Raw genomic sequence first — 17701 nt, forward strand, 5'->3', positions numbered from 1 at the left:
AAGTATAAGCATGTAATTGTGTTATAGCTGCAGTTGTACATCCTCCAACCTTTACCTGTGTAATCCTATTTATGTTCCTTAGTAATAATCCGTGTCCTTCCCTTACTATTCAGAAAACGGGGACTTCATTGCACTTGATCTTGGTGGTTCAAAATTTAGAGTTCTTAGAGTGAAAGTATCTGAAGATGGAAAGCAGAATGTTCAAATGGAAAGCCAGTTTTATCCAACTCCCAGTGAAATATTAAGTGGAAACAAAGCTGAAGTAAGTCTGACCCCATGTAATGTCTGATTAGCAGAATACTATATGTTGTCTATATAATGATGACTTCATTATGACATAATCATTGATACAATTCCTATTATTCGGATCAAAAATCAAATCCACAGTGATTTCATTGCTTTTTCAGCTTTTTGATTTTGTTGCGGACTCTCTGGGTGATTTCATGAAGAAAAGGCAGATAACACAAAAGCTCCCACTTGGTTTCACCTTCTCGTTTCCTTGCAAGCAGACCAAACTTGACGAGGTGAGATATTTATTAAGCTTTAAAATGGACTTTACATCAACTGGTTAACTAGTTTCTAAATAGCAGAACCCTACAGTTACTCAAGCGTGGTTTGACAGTTCTACTTTATACAGTTGTCACCATCAATAGAGCACACTCAAGACAGAGCAGACATTGCTCACTATTGGTCATTTTTTAATGTCTAATCAAATTGCAGCAATTAATAACATGAAGGGCTATGACTCTTTATGGGGGCTTTCTATTGGTATCATACTGGTGTTGTACAATTGATTTTTTGATCACTTTAAAAAATTTTTTTTTTGGAGATGGGGTGCAAAAAAAAGCACAATTCTCGTGTTATGTATTTTTTTTTTCTGACGACTTTTACTGTGCAGAATAAATCATCCATTACTTTGATAGATGAGACTTTTATAGACATGGCGGTACTAAATATGTTTAAGGTTTTTTTTGTTTTGATTTTATTATAAATATGGGAAAGTGGGGTTGGACTTTTAGTATCCTTTATTTTTGACAATAATAAAAAACATTTTTTCCACTTACTCTTACTTTTTTTTAAATTCCACATAGGGAACGTGAACTTGCAATTGTTGGATCGCATATACCATACATTGCAATACTTCAGTATTGCAGTATATAGTATTTCTGCTGACATTCTATTAGGACAGGCTACATGCCCATCCGAATAGGCAGAAATACATGTCAGCCCTAGGGGCCTTTAAAAAGCCCCAGGCAGAAATGACACCTGAATGGCACATTGCGCATCTCATTGTGAAACGGTTGTTCAGGACCCCTGAACACTGATAAGGACATTTAAAGGGTTAACAATCATGATCAGCATGAGCACTGATTGTAGCTGTTGCAAGCCAGTGTTAGCTGTGAAAGACAGCCAGTACCCACCATGTATGGAGCGGGATCAGCTACCAATCCCACTCCATACAAACCTGCACCTGGAGGACCTACATGTAAGTCCTTTAGGGTGAAGGGATTAAGGACTGAAACATTGTTGAACACTACTTTAGAGATTTCTGCAGTTTTCAGTGATATATTTAACACAGACATTTATGTAGACTGGATATAATTGTATCCACCTCTCAGCGGAGAAAACGGGACTAGATACTATATGTAGGAGTTTGCTACATCTAAACATAAAAACTGTATTCTTATTCACTGACAGCACACAGATATCTTGAAAATGGTGAGGAACTGAAACATAAAGTGTCTTAGAAAGTTGCTTAACTTTTGATTCATGGGGTGATTAAACAAAACCCCATGGAGAACCACATTCAGTAGGATATATAGGAAGCTGTATAGGAACACTTCAATTAAATCATATTAATTGTCCACTTATACTGTCATAAAAGTTGGACATTTTCTGTCTACAAGGTGGGTATAATGGGAACAGATTAAAAGACTAAATCTAATGTCATCCCTTATATTTGTTGTAGGGAGTCTTAATATCATGGACAAAAGACTATAAAGTAAGAGGAGTTCACCAGACTGATGTGGTGAATACCCTGAGGAAGACACTGAAGAAGAAAAAGGTATCCTTCAAACTACTTTTACTATATATGGTGGTCAAAATGTCAATATTTTAACTGACTTGTGAATAATAATATAGTAACATAGTATGTTAGGCCGAAAATGACATATGCCCATCCAGTTCAGCCTATTTCACCCCCAGTGTGGATCCAGAGGAAGGTAAAAAAAAACCCAATGAGGTAGAAGCCAATTTTCCCCATCCAAGGGACAAAATTTCTTCCCAACTCCAATCTAGCAATTGGGATAATCCCAGGATCACCGACCCTTCTGAAATAATTAGTGATATAACACGTAATATTGTAATGCTCAAGTAAAGTGTCCAGGCCTCTCTTGTACTCGTTTATCGAGTTTACCATCAACATGTTTACAGGCAGAGAGTTCCATAGTTTCACTGCTTAGGAGCTGAATTGCCCAACTCGAACTCAGTCTCATGCTCTACCAACTGAGCTATCCGGGTGTCTAGAACACTATCCCTTCATTTGAAGGAGTCGCCAAGTGGAAGTTTGGGAGGATGTGGGCCAAATGTATATTGCTTTGGATGTTCTTGTACTGAATTCTACAGCCTCTTTATATGAATCTGTGGATCATGTATATCATTGTTTGGTTTCTCTGGACATTTGTGCTGTTTTATATACTATAAACACTTTCACACAAAGTTCTGTTAAGTGTTGACTTGGGTGTGAACATTTTTCTCTTGTTAGTACACAAACGTGGATGTTCTCGCTTTGGTTAATGACACAGTGGGCACCATGATGACCTGCGGATATGATGATCAGTTGTGTGAAGTTGGTGTTATTGTAGGTAAAAGAGTTTAAACAATATTTTAATTGCCGACTATACAGAAGAAAATATAAGGCTAATCAATAATTATTGATTATAATAATAATTATTATTATAATATTACAGCCCTGGTCAAGTCTAGTGCTTCCTGACTCCTGCTGTGTATCACTTTGTAGTCTTTTGCTATGGAGGCAGTGACTATTACATATTACTGGTATTAAGTGGATGTATTCAGTGAATTCCTATATTTCTACTATAAGGCTTCATTCACATGAGCATCAGCCCCGTTTTCATGCCCGGATGATATGTGCTACCCATCTGAGGCATTGATTTCCAATGCCTCAGTTCAGATGGCCGTTTTTGCGGTGTGTAAAAACGGTCGGCTGGCAAAGATAGCCATACAGTGTGCATTCCGGTCAGCAGTTTTTATGCCATCCAGAAAAGATAGTTACGGAACTATCTTCCGGACGGAATACAATGGCCGGTCCCATAGACTCCTATGGGAGCTGCCGAAAAAATGGGGTGGAAGGGAGTTTAGCAACGTCTCTGCTAAACTCCCTACCCCATTTCCCCACCCCCTCTCTGCAACTTGCCGGCTGTTGGCAAAGGGAGGGGCCGGAAATTACACACTAATCTTCTGCCCCATCCCATTCATTGCAAACAGCCGGCAAGGGACAGAGAGGGGGAGGGAGTTCAGCAGAGCTAAACTCTCTTCCCCTGCCCAACAGTATCCTGGGCTCAGCGTATACTCACCAGACCCGAGTCGACTGAACGGGCGCATAGACGGGAGATCCAGCCGTGACTTGGTCATGACTGCCTCTCATTCATGCGATTTTCGGTCATGTTCCCTATGAAAGAGCCCTAAGGGTGCGTTCACATGTGCTAATTTGCTGGTTAAAAACCCCGGAGGAAATGTGAATGAAAAGTTGCATCAAAATCCACAGCATTTGGTGCGGCTTCATGGATCATGATGCAGACCTACAGCAGATTTCACCACTTCAAATTGAACAGGTGAAAGCTGCTGCAGATGGATTTGGTGCAAATTTTTTTCAGCTGTGGAAAATTCCCAACCAAGCCTTAGACCTCAGTCACACGGGCGTTTTGACACACAAATTTTTTAACGCATCAGTTATGAATTCATGAATGGGTGAGTGCTGCCTATGATTGGCTAAGCACAGGGACCAATCAGAGGCAGCTCTTAGCTGTCATTCAATAACTGACAGCTGCATCTGATTGGTTATAGTGCTCAGCCAATCAGAGGCAGCTCTTTCAGCAGGCGGGGATTTTAAATGCCCGCCTGCTGAATACTCCTCAAAGCAGTGCAGGAGAAGAGCCGGCTGGACGCGGCTGAGCCCCAGCTGCTGCAGAGAGGTGAGTATAGATTTTTTTTTTTTTACACATTTTTAGGATGGTTTTCAGGGAAGGGCTTATATTTTAAGCCCTTCCCTGAAAAATCACTGCAGCTCTTGCCGCCAGCCCATTGCTTTCAATGGAGCCGGTTGTATTGCTGGCATACATCGTTCTCCTTTGCCACACTGAGAATCACGATATCAGGATAACATACTTTGAAGTTTTCTTGTTTGACTTTGGAACTCTTGAGTCGAAGAGGCGGGCCGTGCCGGACTCTCCTCGCCCGCAGCATGTTAACTGACAGGTCTCTCCTTATACTTAAGCAGCTTGACAAAGACCACTGTGTTGGTCGAGATGTCGCTTGCTTGCTTTTACTTGCGGATATTACATTAAAGATGTGCTTTTAAACGTTTGCTTCCCACTGTGCTGCTGCCTGGAACTTCTTTGTAATTAACCATTTCAATCGGTGCATCTGTGTAAGTCTTGTGCCAATGACCATGTCTTGTGGGTGCAAAAAGTACAGTAAAATATGCTCATGCTCACGCAGAAAAATCCTTGTTCATTCTGCAAAAAACACTACGTTCATGCGCACACAAATACGCAAATGGTGAAGCCAGCCTTTGTTTGGTTTGTAAATGGAGTAGATGGGAATCAATGTACATTGGGAAACCAATAACTGGTATATTACTGACCTGTCTGTTTTCCTGGTTTGCAGGGAGCGGTACAAATGCCTGTTACATGGAGGACCTAAGTAATATTGACCTAGTGGAAGGCGACGAGGGGCGGATGTGCATTAATACAGAGTGGGGAGCGTTTGGAGATGATGGCGTCTTAGATGACATCAGAACAAAATTTGATAATGAAATAGATTTGGGATCGGTGAATCCCGGCAAGCAGCTGTAAGTACTTGTTATATGTATGTAATATAGACACGAGGGAAACTATAATTTGTATTAAACAGTAATGGAACAAATAAAACATGGGCAAATAATGAGCGGCAGAAGGTCCGCAGAAGCAAGATGGTCCGCCTCCTTTAAAGGAAAATGCATCCTACTATCTACTGTCTCATTGATGAACAGTTCCGCAGTTCAAAATGGCTTCTGCGATTCAGCAATGAATAAAATTTTGCGCACTACTTGGCACTTTTTCCAACAGAATTGCCAACGTATATGAGGGCGCTTGGTGCGCAAATGTACCTAAAAGCAGAGCATGGCATGTTTTGTTCTGCGCTACTAAAATGCACCAAAAAAAATGCTTATGTAAACAAACCCATTAAAATTAAAAAACGCACACAAATACGCCCATGTGAAGCAGGCCAAAAACAAAGTACCACTGCGTCATGTAATTGCATAAAGTACTATTCACACTATAATATATTGTAGCATTCAGGACTCCTTCAGACGAGAATATACCCAAATACGCACGCCTAAGTGCAAATAAACAAGGTGGATTTGCCTGCGTATTGGTGCATAGCATTGTAATTTTTTGCGCACACAGGGCACCCACATCCTGATTTAAAAGGACACCTAATGAGGTCTGGATGTGTTCTATTCTTCATGGAATTGTGTGGCGTATTGTGCATTTGTGCACCTCCCATAGACTTCTATGGGGCCCTTTGGTGCGCAAATATACAGAAAGATAGAGCAGGTACTATTTTTCGTGTCTGCACAAAATGCACGCAAAAAAATCGTTAATGAGAACAAAGCCATTTGCACGTGTAGAAATGTGTGCAAATGAGTAAGAAAACTGTAATGTTCTAATTTTGTGAAGTATTCTTGATGACTCTCCCTTGTTGTTTTGTATTGTGATGTATGACTTGCCCAATAAACGTTCCTTTAAAAAAATACGTCCGTCTGAAGAAGCCCTTAGATACATATATGTTATTTTCCCGAGACAACCTCGTATAATCTAAAACTCGGAGCCTTTGATTAGTTTTATTTTAGTTTTATTCTAAAAAATTGCCATTATGTCTAATTTTCTTGTTAGATTTGAGAAGATGATCAGTGGTTTGTACATGGGAGAACTCGTCAGACTGATCCTGCTAAGGATGGCAAAAAAGGGTCTTCTATTCGGTGGCAAGATCTCTAATGCTCTCCGTACGAAGGGAACGATACAAACATGTCACGTGGCTGCCATGGAAAAGTAAGGACGGTGTTATATATGTATTGACGGCATGTACAGAAACTGCATGGTGAAGAGTACTAACAATGTACTTTTGTCATTGGCCTCCCACTGCAGATATAAAGAAGGGCTGTATAACACTAGACAAATACTTCTTGACCTTGGCCTGGAACCATCAGAAGATGACTGCATTGCTGTTCAGCATGTCGCCACTATCGTATCCTTCCGATCAGCCAACCTGTGTGCAGCCGCTCTTGCTGCCATCCTGACACGACTTCGTGAAAACAAGAAGTTGCATAGGATGAGGACAACAGTTGGAATGGATGGCACAGTCTATAGAACGCATCCCCAGTAAGTAACAAGTCCTAAATGGAACAACTTCACACATTCTTATACATAAACTCCAATCATCCGGCACATTCTGGACCAGTAAGTGCTAAGGTGGCCATATGCATTAGATAGAAGTAAGTTGATGGCTGAGGAACCATTGAGCGAACAATTTTCAAAAGTATATATAAGACTTATCTGTATGTTATTCCCATGTTATTAGACATATATCACATACGTAATAAGGCTATACTATAAATCATCACCCCAGAATGATTTCTTTTTCAGGTATGCTAAGCGACTACACAAGGTTGTAAGAAGGCTCGTTCCTAATTGCGACGTGCGTTTCCTCCTCTCAGAAAGCGGCAGTGGTAAAGGAGCAGCTATGGTAACAGCAGTGGCTTGTAGGTTGCTCTCACAACGCGAGCAGATTGACGAGGTTCTAGATTTGCTCCATATATCAGATGAGAAACTTGCAGAAATTAAATTAAGGATGATGAAAGAGTTAAAATATGGGCTAAAAAAAGAAACACACAACTCTGCGTCTGTGAAAATGCTACCGACATACGTTTACGGAACACCAGACGGGACAGGTAATTTCTGGTTTTATTTTATTATAGACTGGACAGTAATGTCCATAATATAACTAATCCAATTCCACTACTAATTTACTAATTTGCAAAATGGAAGCATTGACCTGATAGGCCGCCATGATTAACTACTTTATTTTAACTTTGTATTAGTTTTAAAACATTTCCTCCAAGTTTTTGCAGAATGTGATGGGTGTCAAAAGCAATATATGTGATGGGCGCACTTTAGCCAAGTGCCTACAAACACTGAGGCCTATAACGATGGCACCACCTGTCTTTGGATGGCAGACAATAAAACAGTTGGAGCTGCTTGTGCTTGTTGGATGATCATTTGGTCCTCTCTACTGGTGGTCTGATGAGGGCATCCTGAGCCTGGTCACCTTGTGTCCTGTCACACATCCACTGGTCCCAACGCCTTCTAACAGTCTGGTTAGAGCAGTCCAGGTAGCGGAAATTAGTCAATATGATCATCCAACTTCTCATATCCCAATAATGCCCCCCTCTTATACTTTGGTAACGTGTGACATCTCTTCTCTGCGTCGTAGAGGCGTCTAGTGGTCAACAATCTCTACACAAGTGGAAGACGAGGCCACAACACACAAGGAGCCTCTGAGAGACTTTTTATAGCTTGAATTGCAGGGGCAGACTGGCAATTGCCTGGGCCCCCAGGGAGTGAGAGTCATGGACTCTTTACCCCCTACAATAGTTTTTTTTTTCTTCATAAAAAACCTTTTCACCATATTTTTAGATATCTTTATAGGATTACAAATTCCCTGTATTCTTTTACATAACCAAAGTGTAAATTATAAAATACTTTTTACCTGAGGCTGCTGCAGCAACCGAGACACAAGGCACACTACTGAGGAGATGGCGGGGGTAGTTGTCAGGGAAGTCCCAGTGCCACTACCAACTCCTTCCCTGAGGGTCGCGCATAATCTTGGCCAAGACAGCACCAGGCCTCTTCCAGGCAATAGGTGGTGTGGTGGACTTGAAGAAATATATCACAGGTGTGTTTCTTACTCCTTAGGATGTCTGACAGGAAAAGTAAGAAAGCCCACACACAGTTAACTTGATAACTTCAGTCGCTGGGAACGGTCAGTGACTGGAACTTTACTTTCAGATTTGATAAGCTCACACACCAGTGCAGGAAGGACAAATTACGGAGGTCAGGGAGGAGAACCCAGGATGATACCTGGTCTACAGTCCAAGTTATCTGCATGACTCCGCTCTTGGACACAATCACTCCGGGACACAGGATGACACTGGACAAACAGTCCAAGTTATCTGTATGACTCCGCTCCTGGACACGCACACTCTGGGACACAGGATGATACCTGGCCTACAGTCCAAGTTATCTGCATGACTACGCTCCTGGACACACACACTCCGGGACACACGATGAAACTGGGCCTACAGTCAAGTTATCTGTATGACTCTGCTCCTGGACACACACACCGGAGGAGGACAAGACACTCCACTGGCACTCCCTTGCAGATGGCTTTCTGGACACTGCATGGGGGACTTTTTCTCTCTCTTTCCTAGGATAGGGGTCCTGGGATTAGATCATCAGTGTACCTCTCTTCCTCTTCCATTCTTTACCATGTGAGGGTTGAAGGTACCCCCATGTGGCCGTCACTCTCCCTCCACACTCAACCGTTGAAGCCATGGAACCCCTCTCTTTCTTACCTGTCACTATGTATGCATATGTATCTTGCATACACACATGACAACATAACTTGTTACAATTTCCAGACATATCCCAGACATTCACAGACATTAACCTCTTACATGCTGCAGCTATGCAATACACATAACTAAAGACAAGACAATTTGCACAGAACATCCACATTAAAGACATGACATGTATGATTATTATGGAGGGGCCAGATGTATGCACTTCGGGCCATTACATTGAGATCAAGGACTCCATTAGATGAACGTATTTGTACGCGCAAAATTTGCCTATGCAATATGCAGACAATAGAACCCATTCCTTTCAATAGGTTCTTTCTGACTTTATCTTGGACACACACAAAAAAAATAGAACCTGCTCTATTTTCCTGGACACCCCCCAAGGACTCCTTTGAAGTCTATGGGGGGGGGGGGGGTGCATATGCAAAACACAGGAACATGAGCAATACGCTGCGCAATTCTGTGGAAAAAAAAACACATCTGGAACTCAGGTTAGATAACCTTTTAAATCAGGCCTGGGGTGCTTTGCGCATGTAAATAGGCGCTGTGTTTGCAAAAAGTACAGTAATATATGCCGATATACAAACAAATACGTTGCATTGAAGTGTGCGCAATTGTGCATACGGTCATCTGAAGCCACCCTAAGGAGCATTCCCTGCATATGGATTATACAGTGCCTAGTAAGCAAAATGGTCGCAGTATAGATCTGTTGGCTGAGTATTCTCTAGTAATGGTTGCAGGCAGCTGAATTTTAAGAAGAAGTAGAAAAATTTGGGGCTAAATTTAAAAAAATGGCGCTCTCACACTAAGGTATAAAATAGACCTTTTGCGCGATCAATAATGAGCTGTTGATGAATAGCTGAGACTAGTATACATGACAAAGGTAGACAATGTATATTTTTCCAATCTATATTGTAGAGCAAGGAAACTTTCTAGCATTGGACCTAGGAGGAACAAACTTTCGGGTTTTGCTAGTCAAAATCAGGACTGGCAGAAGACGTTATGTAAGGATGTACAACAAGATCTTTGCTATACCTCTAGAAATAATGCAAGGCACTGGGGAAGAGGTAAGTGTACAGAGAGCTAGAAAATAGCATGTATGTCCTTCATATAGGTATACCTGCATACTGTCCCCTATTCCATAATAAAGTTATGTAAAAGCCTGTGTAACTAAAGACGCTGCCTTCAATCTGTGATATGTGGACAGGAATGGAATATTGTGAGTGATATAGCTTTAAGTTTAAGTTATATTAAAAAAGTCAAAGGCCAGCAGATGTAACCAGGGCCACCCTGTTCCCCTCTCTTCTTTTTTGAAAGGAACGTTTATTGGGCATGTCATACATCACCATACAAAACAACAAGGGAGAGTCATGAGGAATACTTTACAGAATTAGGTCATTACAGTTTTCTCACTCCCTTAAGAATTCATAATACCCCTGGGATCTATGGTTCTACATGTTTTCCTAGCAGCTGAGTTTCACAGGTGTGGTAGAATGAGCTGGCGGCGTGTGGTTTGCTCCAGTCAGCCAATCTCTCAGGTCTGTTGTTTATATATACCAGCTCCTTTGTCAGTGTCTGCTGGTTTTCCTCTTGCAATGTGAGCAGTCTTGTGTTTCTGCTTCTTTTAGACCTTTTGATCTGTCTATGCAGGCATAACCACCAGTTCTGTTTCCGTATCTGTATATCTGTCTGTGTGTCTGTATGTCTCTGTGCTGGGTCTGTTTAAGGCCTTCTGATCTGTCTGTGCTGGCATTGTCACCAGTTCTGTTTCTGTATCTGTATATTTGTTTGGGTATTTCTGTGCTGGGTCTGTTGTAGCCCTTCTGATTTGTCCATGCTGGCATTGTCACCATTTCTGATTCTGTATGTGTATATTTGCTCTGTGTTAGTGTGAACTATGTCCTGTGCTGCTTGGATCATTTACCATCTAGGGTGAGTTAGGTCCTTAGGTTCCAGTGTGGGGCTGTCCCTATCAAGGCGATTTCCCTGCTTGCAGGCAGGTATCCTGGGGTTAGTTGTCTCATTAGAGTAGGGAGTGTGAGACAACAAGAACCCTTGAACTGGGCTCATGGCTTAAGTGACTTGGCCAATTCACTAACTAATTCCTCGTACTTATTATAGCAATTCCATCTGTTTATTCGTATGGGTGTGCTGATGTGTGTTTTGGGTGTTTGGCAGTCTGGCTTGCCTCTGTCTTTCCGTGTCTCTCTGTTCTGAGGTCATCTCTCTGTTGAGTTGTGTCTGAGGTCCTGAGTCTGTGTTCTGAGTTTGTTCCGTAGTTCTGTCTATGCCTTCTGAGTTCTGCACTGAGTCTGAGTTCTGTCTGTGTTCCCGAGTCTGAGTTCTGTCTGTATTTCTGGCTGCAGTCACTTTATCTGAGGAGTCAGCAACCAAGCACTCCAGGTCAGGTCTTAGCTTGGTTGGTTGGTCCAGTGGATCCTCAATCCGTAACAGTATTCTGAGGCCGTGGATCCCGCTGATCTCCGTGGGTGATAAAGATGTAACAACCCCCCCCCTTTTTTTTAAACAACTTTGGCCATTTTAATAAAGGAGACCAAGATTCCCAACCTGGGGAATTGCAGCAAATAGAGCAAATAACTGTAAACTGAACCCACAGCTCCACTTCCAATATTGTGTATATCTATTGTCCCTGTCCCCCTCTCTTATGGTGTATTATGTAGTGCCTGATCATATAGTACCTGTAATTAGGTTCAGGCACCAAATGCGGGATTGGGTTGCTAGCTCCAGGTGCCCAGGTCATCTGAACAGTGACCTCATCTTCAGTAATGAGAGGAGATAAGCCCTGTGTGACTGGACAGGTGGAACACCTCTAAGGGTGCTTTTAGACTAAACAATATCGTTCAGATGAGCAAAAGTGAGGAATAATTGTTCGTTGTAAACGTGAATCAACGACCGAATGACAAACGATAATTGTTCGCTTTTCATTCGTTAGTCATTTCATGCAGACTTAGATATCATCGTTTGCTTGTTCACTAATCGTTCGGTTTAACCAGCGCTCGTTCAGTCGTTCTCAGTCACTTATACAGCAGATGTGAAAGACTGGACGATTCCTCGTTTGAACGAGCCAATGATGTATCTGCCGGTATAAACAGGCTGAACGACGGCAAACGAGCTAGTGGCGACCTCATTCACACATTCAAGCGATAATTGGCTTGTCCAGAAGGACCCTTAGGCCAGCCATGAATGTAACATACTTTATTATATCTTCTTCTTAACAGCAGGTCATCTTTTGTATTCCAGCTGTTTGACCATATTGTGGAATGTATCGCAGACTTTCTAGACTACATGGGTATTAAAGGCGCCCCATTGCCCCTGGGATTTACATTTTCCTTCCCATGTAAACAGGAGCGAATCGACAAGGTATGGTCATCTAGATTTGTCTTACATTTTTTATTAGTTAGCTGGTAGTATAGAGGTGGTTTTACATCGGCGGCGGGGGTTATGTATTCATGCTCTGTTCAGGGAGAAGGAAATTGGAATTTCCGGGCCAAACGGATCTGTCTTATGATGGAACCGAACAGTGCTGAACAGACCCCATTGACTATAAAGGGGTCTGTTCGGTTACTGCTCAGCATGCTGTGTTTTTTTTGCACATGAAATGCGTGCACAAAAAAGGGTAAAGGGAATGAAACCATTAAAATCAAGGAGTTATATTCTCTGCATATTTTGCATGCAAATTATGTGCTAAAATATGTAAGCAAATGAGGTCGCCAGAGTGAGGTGCCAGGCAACTTTTCCATTGCCCACCTTGTAAAAAGGCCTACCAAAAAGAACAAGGTAATAACAAACCTAAATCTAACTTTGTGCGGCACATGATTTGACTATAGAGTCACATAATACAGCTGGTTGATTTGGTTTGTATAATTTTATGTTCTACTTTATAGTAGGAGGAAAAATTACGGAACCAGTTAGACAATGGAATATAGGTCTCATTTGGCAAATTTTATTGACCCCCTAACAAATAAAAGTGATATTAGACATAATGGTCATTTTGGCAAGCAAAATAAGAATAAATAGTCTCTACTTCTTTAACTAAAATCTGTTGTATGTGTCAAGAAATGTGTTATTAGTTATTAAAAACTAGTAGAATGGTTCCTCCTTGCTATGTGTAGCCTGAAAAGATGTACAGATCATATAGTTTATTGTTCTTACTACCCAACAAGCTGATGTCCTCAAAGCTACATGTCCTTGCAGTATGCCTAATTGCTGAGTTTTGCTGCCTTTATAGGGGATGTTGGTTGGATGGACAAAAGGCTTCAAAGCCACTGACTGTGAAGGGCAGGATGTAGTAGACATGCTGAGAGAAGCCATCAAAAGAAAGAATGTAAGTATTCTTTAAAATACTATGTGTTTTTGTACTGTAAGTTGATGCTATCATGGGCTTTTTGTGGTTATATGGTGTGGTGAGGAAACATTTTTCTGGATGTTAAGTAGAAAGGAGAAGACCTAATAGCTGTCTACAAATATATGACGAGCTGTCACAGTGCAGAGGGAGCAGCCCTATTCCCATCTGCACAAAGAAAGACTAGAAGCAATAGGATGAAACTGAAAGGGAGGAGACACAGATTAGATATTAGAAAAAACTTTCTGACAGTGAGGGTGATCAATGAGTGGAACAGGTTACCACGGGAGGTGGTGAGTTCTTTAATGGAAGTCTTCAAACAAAGGCTGGACAGACATCTGTCTGGGATGATTTAGTGATTCTTCATTGAGCAGGGGGTTGGACCCGATGACCCTGGAGGTCCCCTCCAACTATACCATTCTTTATCTTCCTGGGATCGAAAATCAACCGCAATGGAGAATCAGGACCCGAAATAAAACGATGAATCATGCTTGGTTGCAGCGCAATGTTAAGTATGGATAAGATCTGGAAAAATAAAGACAGAAGCATTGCAATGAAGTGCTGGATAGTCAATGCAATCACATCCCAATGACAACTCGGGAAAATTGGACACTGAAGAAAACAGACCGAGGGGAAGATTGATGCCTTCGAACTTTGTTACTCCTACAAATGTCTTGGATCAACAGGATGACAAACAAAGCAGTCCTAGTCCGCATAAAACCAAAGTTTTCATTGGAGGGCAAAATTATGCAACAGAGGCTCTCATACTTTGCCACATAATAAGAGTTAATTAATTAGAAACATCAATAATGCTGAGTGGTCAGTGGCAAAAGAAGACCGGGCTGCCAAAGAACGTACTGGCTCGATACTATCCAAGTCGACACCAGCATGCAAATGATCGAACTGGAAGCAGCTGTACAAGACAGAACCGCGTGAAGAGGACCGATCCATAAAGTGTCCAAGAGTCGGTCCAACTAAACGGATAAAGATAGATAGATGATATATCAGGTATATTTCTATATCTTTGACCCTGTTGCTTTGCAGTGGGATATCCAGGATAGTCTGATGCTACGAAATGAAGAAATATGTTGGGATTCATCATTTAATGATCAGTTAGTGAAATCCAACGGTGTCTGGGGATGATTTGTAGTTTGCTGATAAGACAACTCCTGCAGTCGTTACTGTAAGAATACAAGTTCCATGTATTGTCTTCTAAATCATTTGTTATGTACACCAATATCTGTATTCTGTTCTATCCCACTCTGAAGGAGTTTGACTTAGACATTGTGGCAATTGTCAATGACACAGTGGGAACCATGATGACCTGTGGATATGAAGATCCCGACTGTGAGATTGGGCTCATTGCAGGTAATTTTTAGTATGATCAAACCATCAGAGCCAAACTGCATTTCAATGGCTCCTATGCCTTGTTGCATAGAATTAAAAACCACACATTAAAGAAAAACAGCAAGTAGTAATTAAAGAAATGGTCCAGTTATAAAGTATTGATGACCTATCCTTAGGATAGATCACGCATAATAGATCCGTATCCCAATATCCTACTGATCAGCTGTTTGCCAAACCAGTGTGCTTCTGCACAGAGCTGATTTCTGCAGATAGCAGACAGCTCTGTTCCCACTGCAGTGGTTTGGATTGGTATTGCAGGCCAAGTTCTCATTTATTTCAGTGGCAACCTGGCCTGCAAAACCAAGTCAAGCCACTGCAGTGGGTAGAGAGCTGTCTGCTTCCTACAAAAATGAGCTCAGTGCACGCAAACATCGGCCCACAGAATAGCTGATTGGTGGGGCTCTTTGGCACCAGTCTACTATTGATGACTTATCCTGAGGACAGGCAATAAAATTGTTTGCAACTGGATAACCCCTTTAATATTCGTACTACCCACACTGTTACTCTGTTGTCAGACTTTACCATTTCTTGGTGTGTCCCCCTCCCAACTTAAGTGTTTTTTTCTCATGGATTCTGTGAAATGTTCCATACATGTTTCTTGGACAGAGTGAAGGGCTTCATTGGAGCACCTGGAGTTCCAATGGCTCTGCAATGTGGAACTGTAAGCCCACCATACACCCCTAATCGTTGCATAATAAAATATGAAAAATATACAATCTGAGGTATAATAAGTATACAATTCTTCCCCAGGTACTGGGAGCAATGTGTGCTATATGGAAGAAATGAAGAACATTGAATTAATAGATGGAGATGAAGGAAAAATGTGTATTAACACAGAATGGGGAGGATTTGGGGATAATGGCTGTCTCTCTGACATTCAGACGCAATATGATGTACATGTGGATAAAAACTCATTAAATCCTGGAAAACAAAGGTAAAATGAAAAACGTAATTAGTTGCTATTGGTATCCACTGCACTTTTCCATTGCACTAGTTCAAGAGGTTAGAACACAAAAATAACTTATCCCCTATCATTAAGATAGGAAATAAATATCTGTAATTATCTGTCTGTTGGGGCTCTCACTGTTTAACAAGGGTCCCCAAGTAAATGGAGTGATGGTCACGTGTACACTGTTGCTCCATTAATTTCAATTAGACTGCTAGAGGTAGCCCAATGCAAGCACTTGGATATCTCCGACAGCCCCTAGAAAGGAATGGAGCGGCTGTGTGCACACAAGACCACCATTCCATTCATTCAGAGAGCATTCTCGTGAGCAGTGAAAGTCTCAGCACCTGAAACCCCACCGATCCTGTGAATGGGTGATAAGCTAGTTTCGTAGAACATCCCCTTTCAGGCCTGTGTCACACGGGTGTATGCACATTTATGTACGCATTTGCGCCGTGTATTTGCACAATGGTCGTTGTGTTTTTACATGCGTCTCTGTGTGTTTTTTACTGTGCTTTTTGCACGCAAAAAAAAAACATGCAGCCATGCTCCCATTGCTTAGAATGGGCCATTAGTCTAATTAGTTTAATATGTGCTATTTTTCATCGCAAATACGCAGAAAAATAAAGTGTATTTTTTGCACAACTGAAATGCGTAAATGTAAACAAACTCATTTGCATAAATGGTTCTATTCACTGCATATTGCATGCATACGCAAATACGTCCCTGTGACACAGGCCGCAGGCAGAGCTTTCAAAAATGTTTCAAGTATGTAAAAAAATAAAATAAATATATATATTGTGAGGTACTGAGGGGCGTAGTGGTGGACGGTCCCTACGTCGCCCCTAGGTTCTGGTACTATGCATAAGGGGACTGGAGGAAGGTCATGTCTCACTCTCGGAGACGTAAGAAACCAGGAGCGTAATGTGGTCTCCAGCAAGCAGTTGCTGGAGATCTGTTCTTTAAAAATATCCGGGCGGTTTTTTTTTTGGAATGGATAGCAGGTTGGTAGTGGGGCCGTCCATTCCACCTCCTCCACTCCAGGGTGTGGATGAGCTCAATCAGCCCAGGTGCTGAGGCTGAGCCAATTCTAGTGTGCACATAAATAGCAGGTGCACGGACACAGGGGAGCTAAGATGGCTGCTGGACCCTGGCAGCCTGTGTGACCGGCTGGAGAGAGAAGCCCTGCTGTGCGCTGCACCTGCTAAGTGCGACCTGATCAGGCCGGGAGGGCCTGATAGCTGGATTTTGGACTTTTGTTTGTTTGCCTGAAGCTAAGGCTGGACATTTTTCTGTTGCTGTTATAAAAAATAAATGCAGGTCACGCCTGCTTTGGACTGCATCCACTGGTGTTCTGTCTCTAAATATCTCAAAACCCGCACGGTACCGAGCTATTCTCCCACAATATATACATATATATATATATATATATATTTGGCTTTTTAGTTCTGATTGAATGCAGTGCTATTTCCTCTGGTATTTTGTGCCGAATCTGCAACAGAACCTCCGAAAGCAGGTTCTAGCAGATGTGAAGACGGTCTCTGTCTACCTTCTGCATTAGAATAGCTGTGAGGGTGGCCCAGACTAAACAGCTAGTCTACTGTACAACAACCTACTTATGTTACTTTCCTTGTCTCTACTCCTGGGTCTTTTTCTAGATCAGTTTAGCAAATCTTCGGTAGCAAATATACCAGAATGATCCCTGGAGAACCTCTGATACTACTAGGTAAATAATCTGGATTGATTGTGCGATCCTGAGTACGCTGAAAAGTACTCGGGTGCGCCGGGGGTGAGCGGGGGGTTGCAGAGGGGAGTGGGGGGGAGAGGGAGAGAGAGAGGGCTCCCCCCTGTTCCCCGCTGCTACCCCCCGCTCCACCGCGCCCCCCGCCCCCTGCCCCGGCGCACCCGAGTAGTGAAGCACTCGAAAATTGAGGTGCTCGATTGCGAAATCGCCCTTACCAAGTACGTTCGCTCATCTCTAGTCCCTTCACATCATGTTACCTAAGATGGCTGGATTGATATAACGGCGGCATGAATGTTGCATACGTGAAAGGTGTGATTT

General features: G+C 42.1%; 1 protein-coding gene across 2 annotated transcripts in view; it reads left to right on the plus strand.

Annotated features, from left to right (window-relative positions):
- The window catches only part of LOC136625992 (hexokinase HKDC1-like), a 37631-nt gene that overhangs the window by 15808 nt on the left and 4122 nt on the right, over window positions 1–17701 (plus strand). Inside the window, exons 3-15 of one of the 2 annotated variants that reach the window (XM_066600653.1) lie at window positions 114–262; window positions 408–524; window positions 1970–2065; window positions 2765–2864; window positions 4909–5092; window positions 6180–6335; window positions 6432–6665; window positions 6930–7234; window positions 9842–9990; window positions 12185–12304; window positions 13173–13268; window positions 14555–14654; window positions 15444–15627. In XM_066600653.1, the coding sequence (XP_066456750.1) occupies window positions 114–262; window positions 408–524; window positions 1970–2065; window positions 2765–2864; window positions 4909–5092; window positions 6180–6335; window positions 6432–6665; window positions 6930–7234; window positions 9842–9990; window positions 12185–12304; window positions 13173–13268; window positions 14555–14654; window positions 15444–15627 (1990 nt within the window). The remainder of the gene's footprint in view (window positions 1–113; window positions 263–407; window positions 525–1969; window positions 2066–2764; window positions 2865–4908; window positions 5093–6179; window positions 6336–6431; window positions 6666–6929; window positions 7235–9841; window positions 9991–12184; window positions 12305–13172; window positions 13269–14554; window positions 14655–15443; window positions 15628–17701) is intronic. The other variant, XM_066600654.1, reaches the window with a different exon arrangement.

Source organism: Eleutherodactylus coqui, chromosome 4, assembly GCF_035609145.1.
Source record: "Eleutherodactylus coqui strain aEleCoq1 chromosome 4, aEleCoq1.hap1, whole genome shotgun sequence".
NCBI classification, from domain to species: Eukaryota; Metazoa; Chordata; class Amphibia; order Anura; family Eleutherodactylidae; genus Eleutherodactylus; species Eleutherodactylus coqui.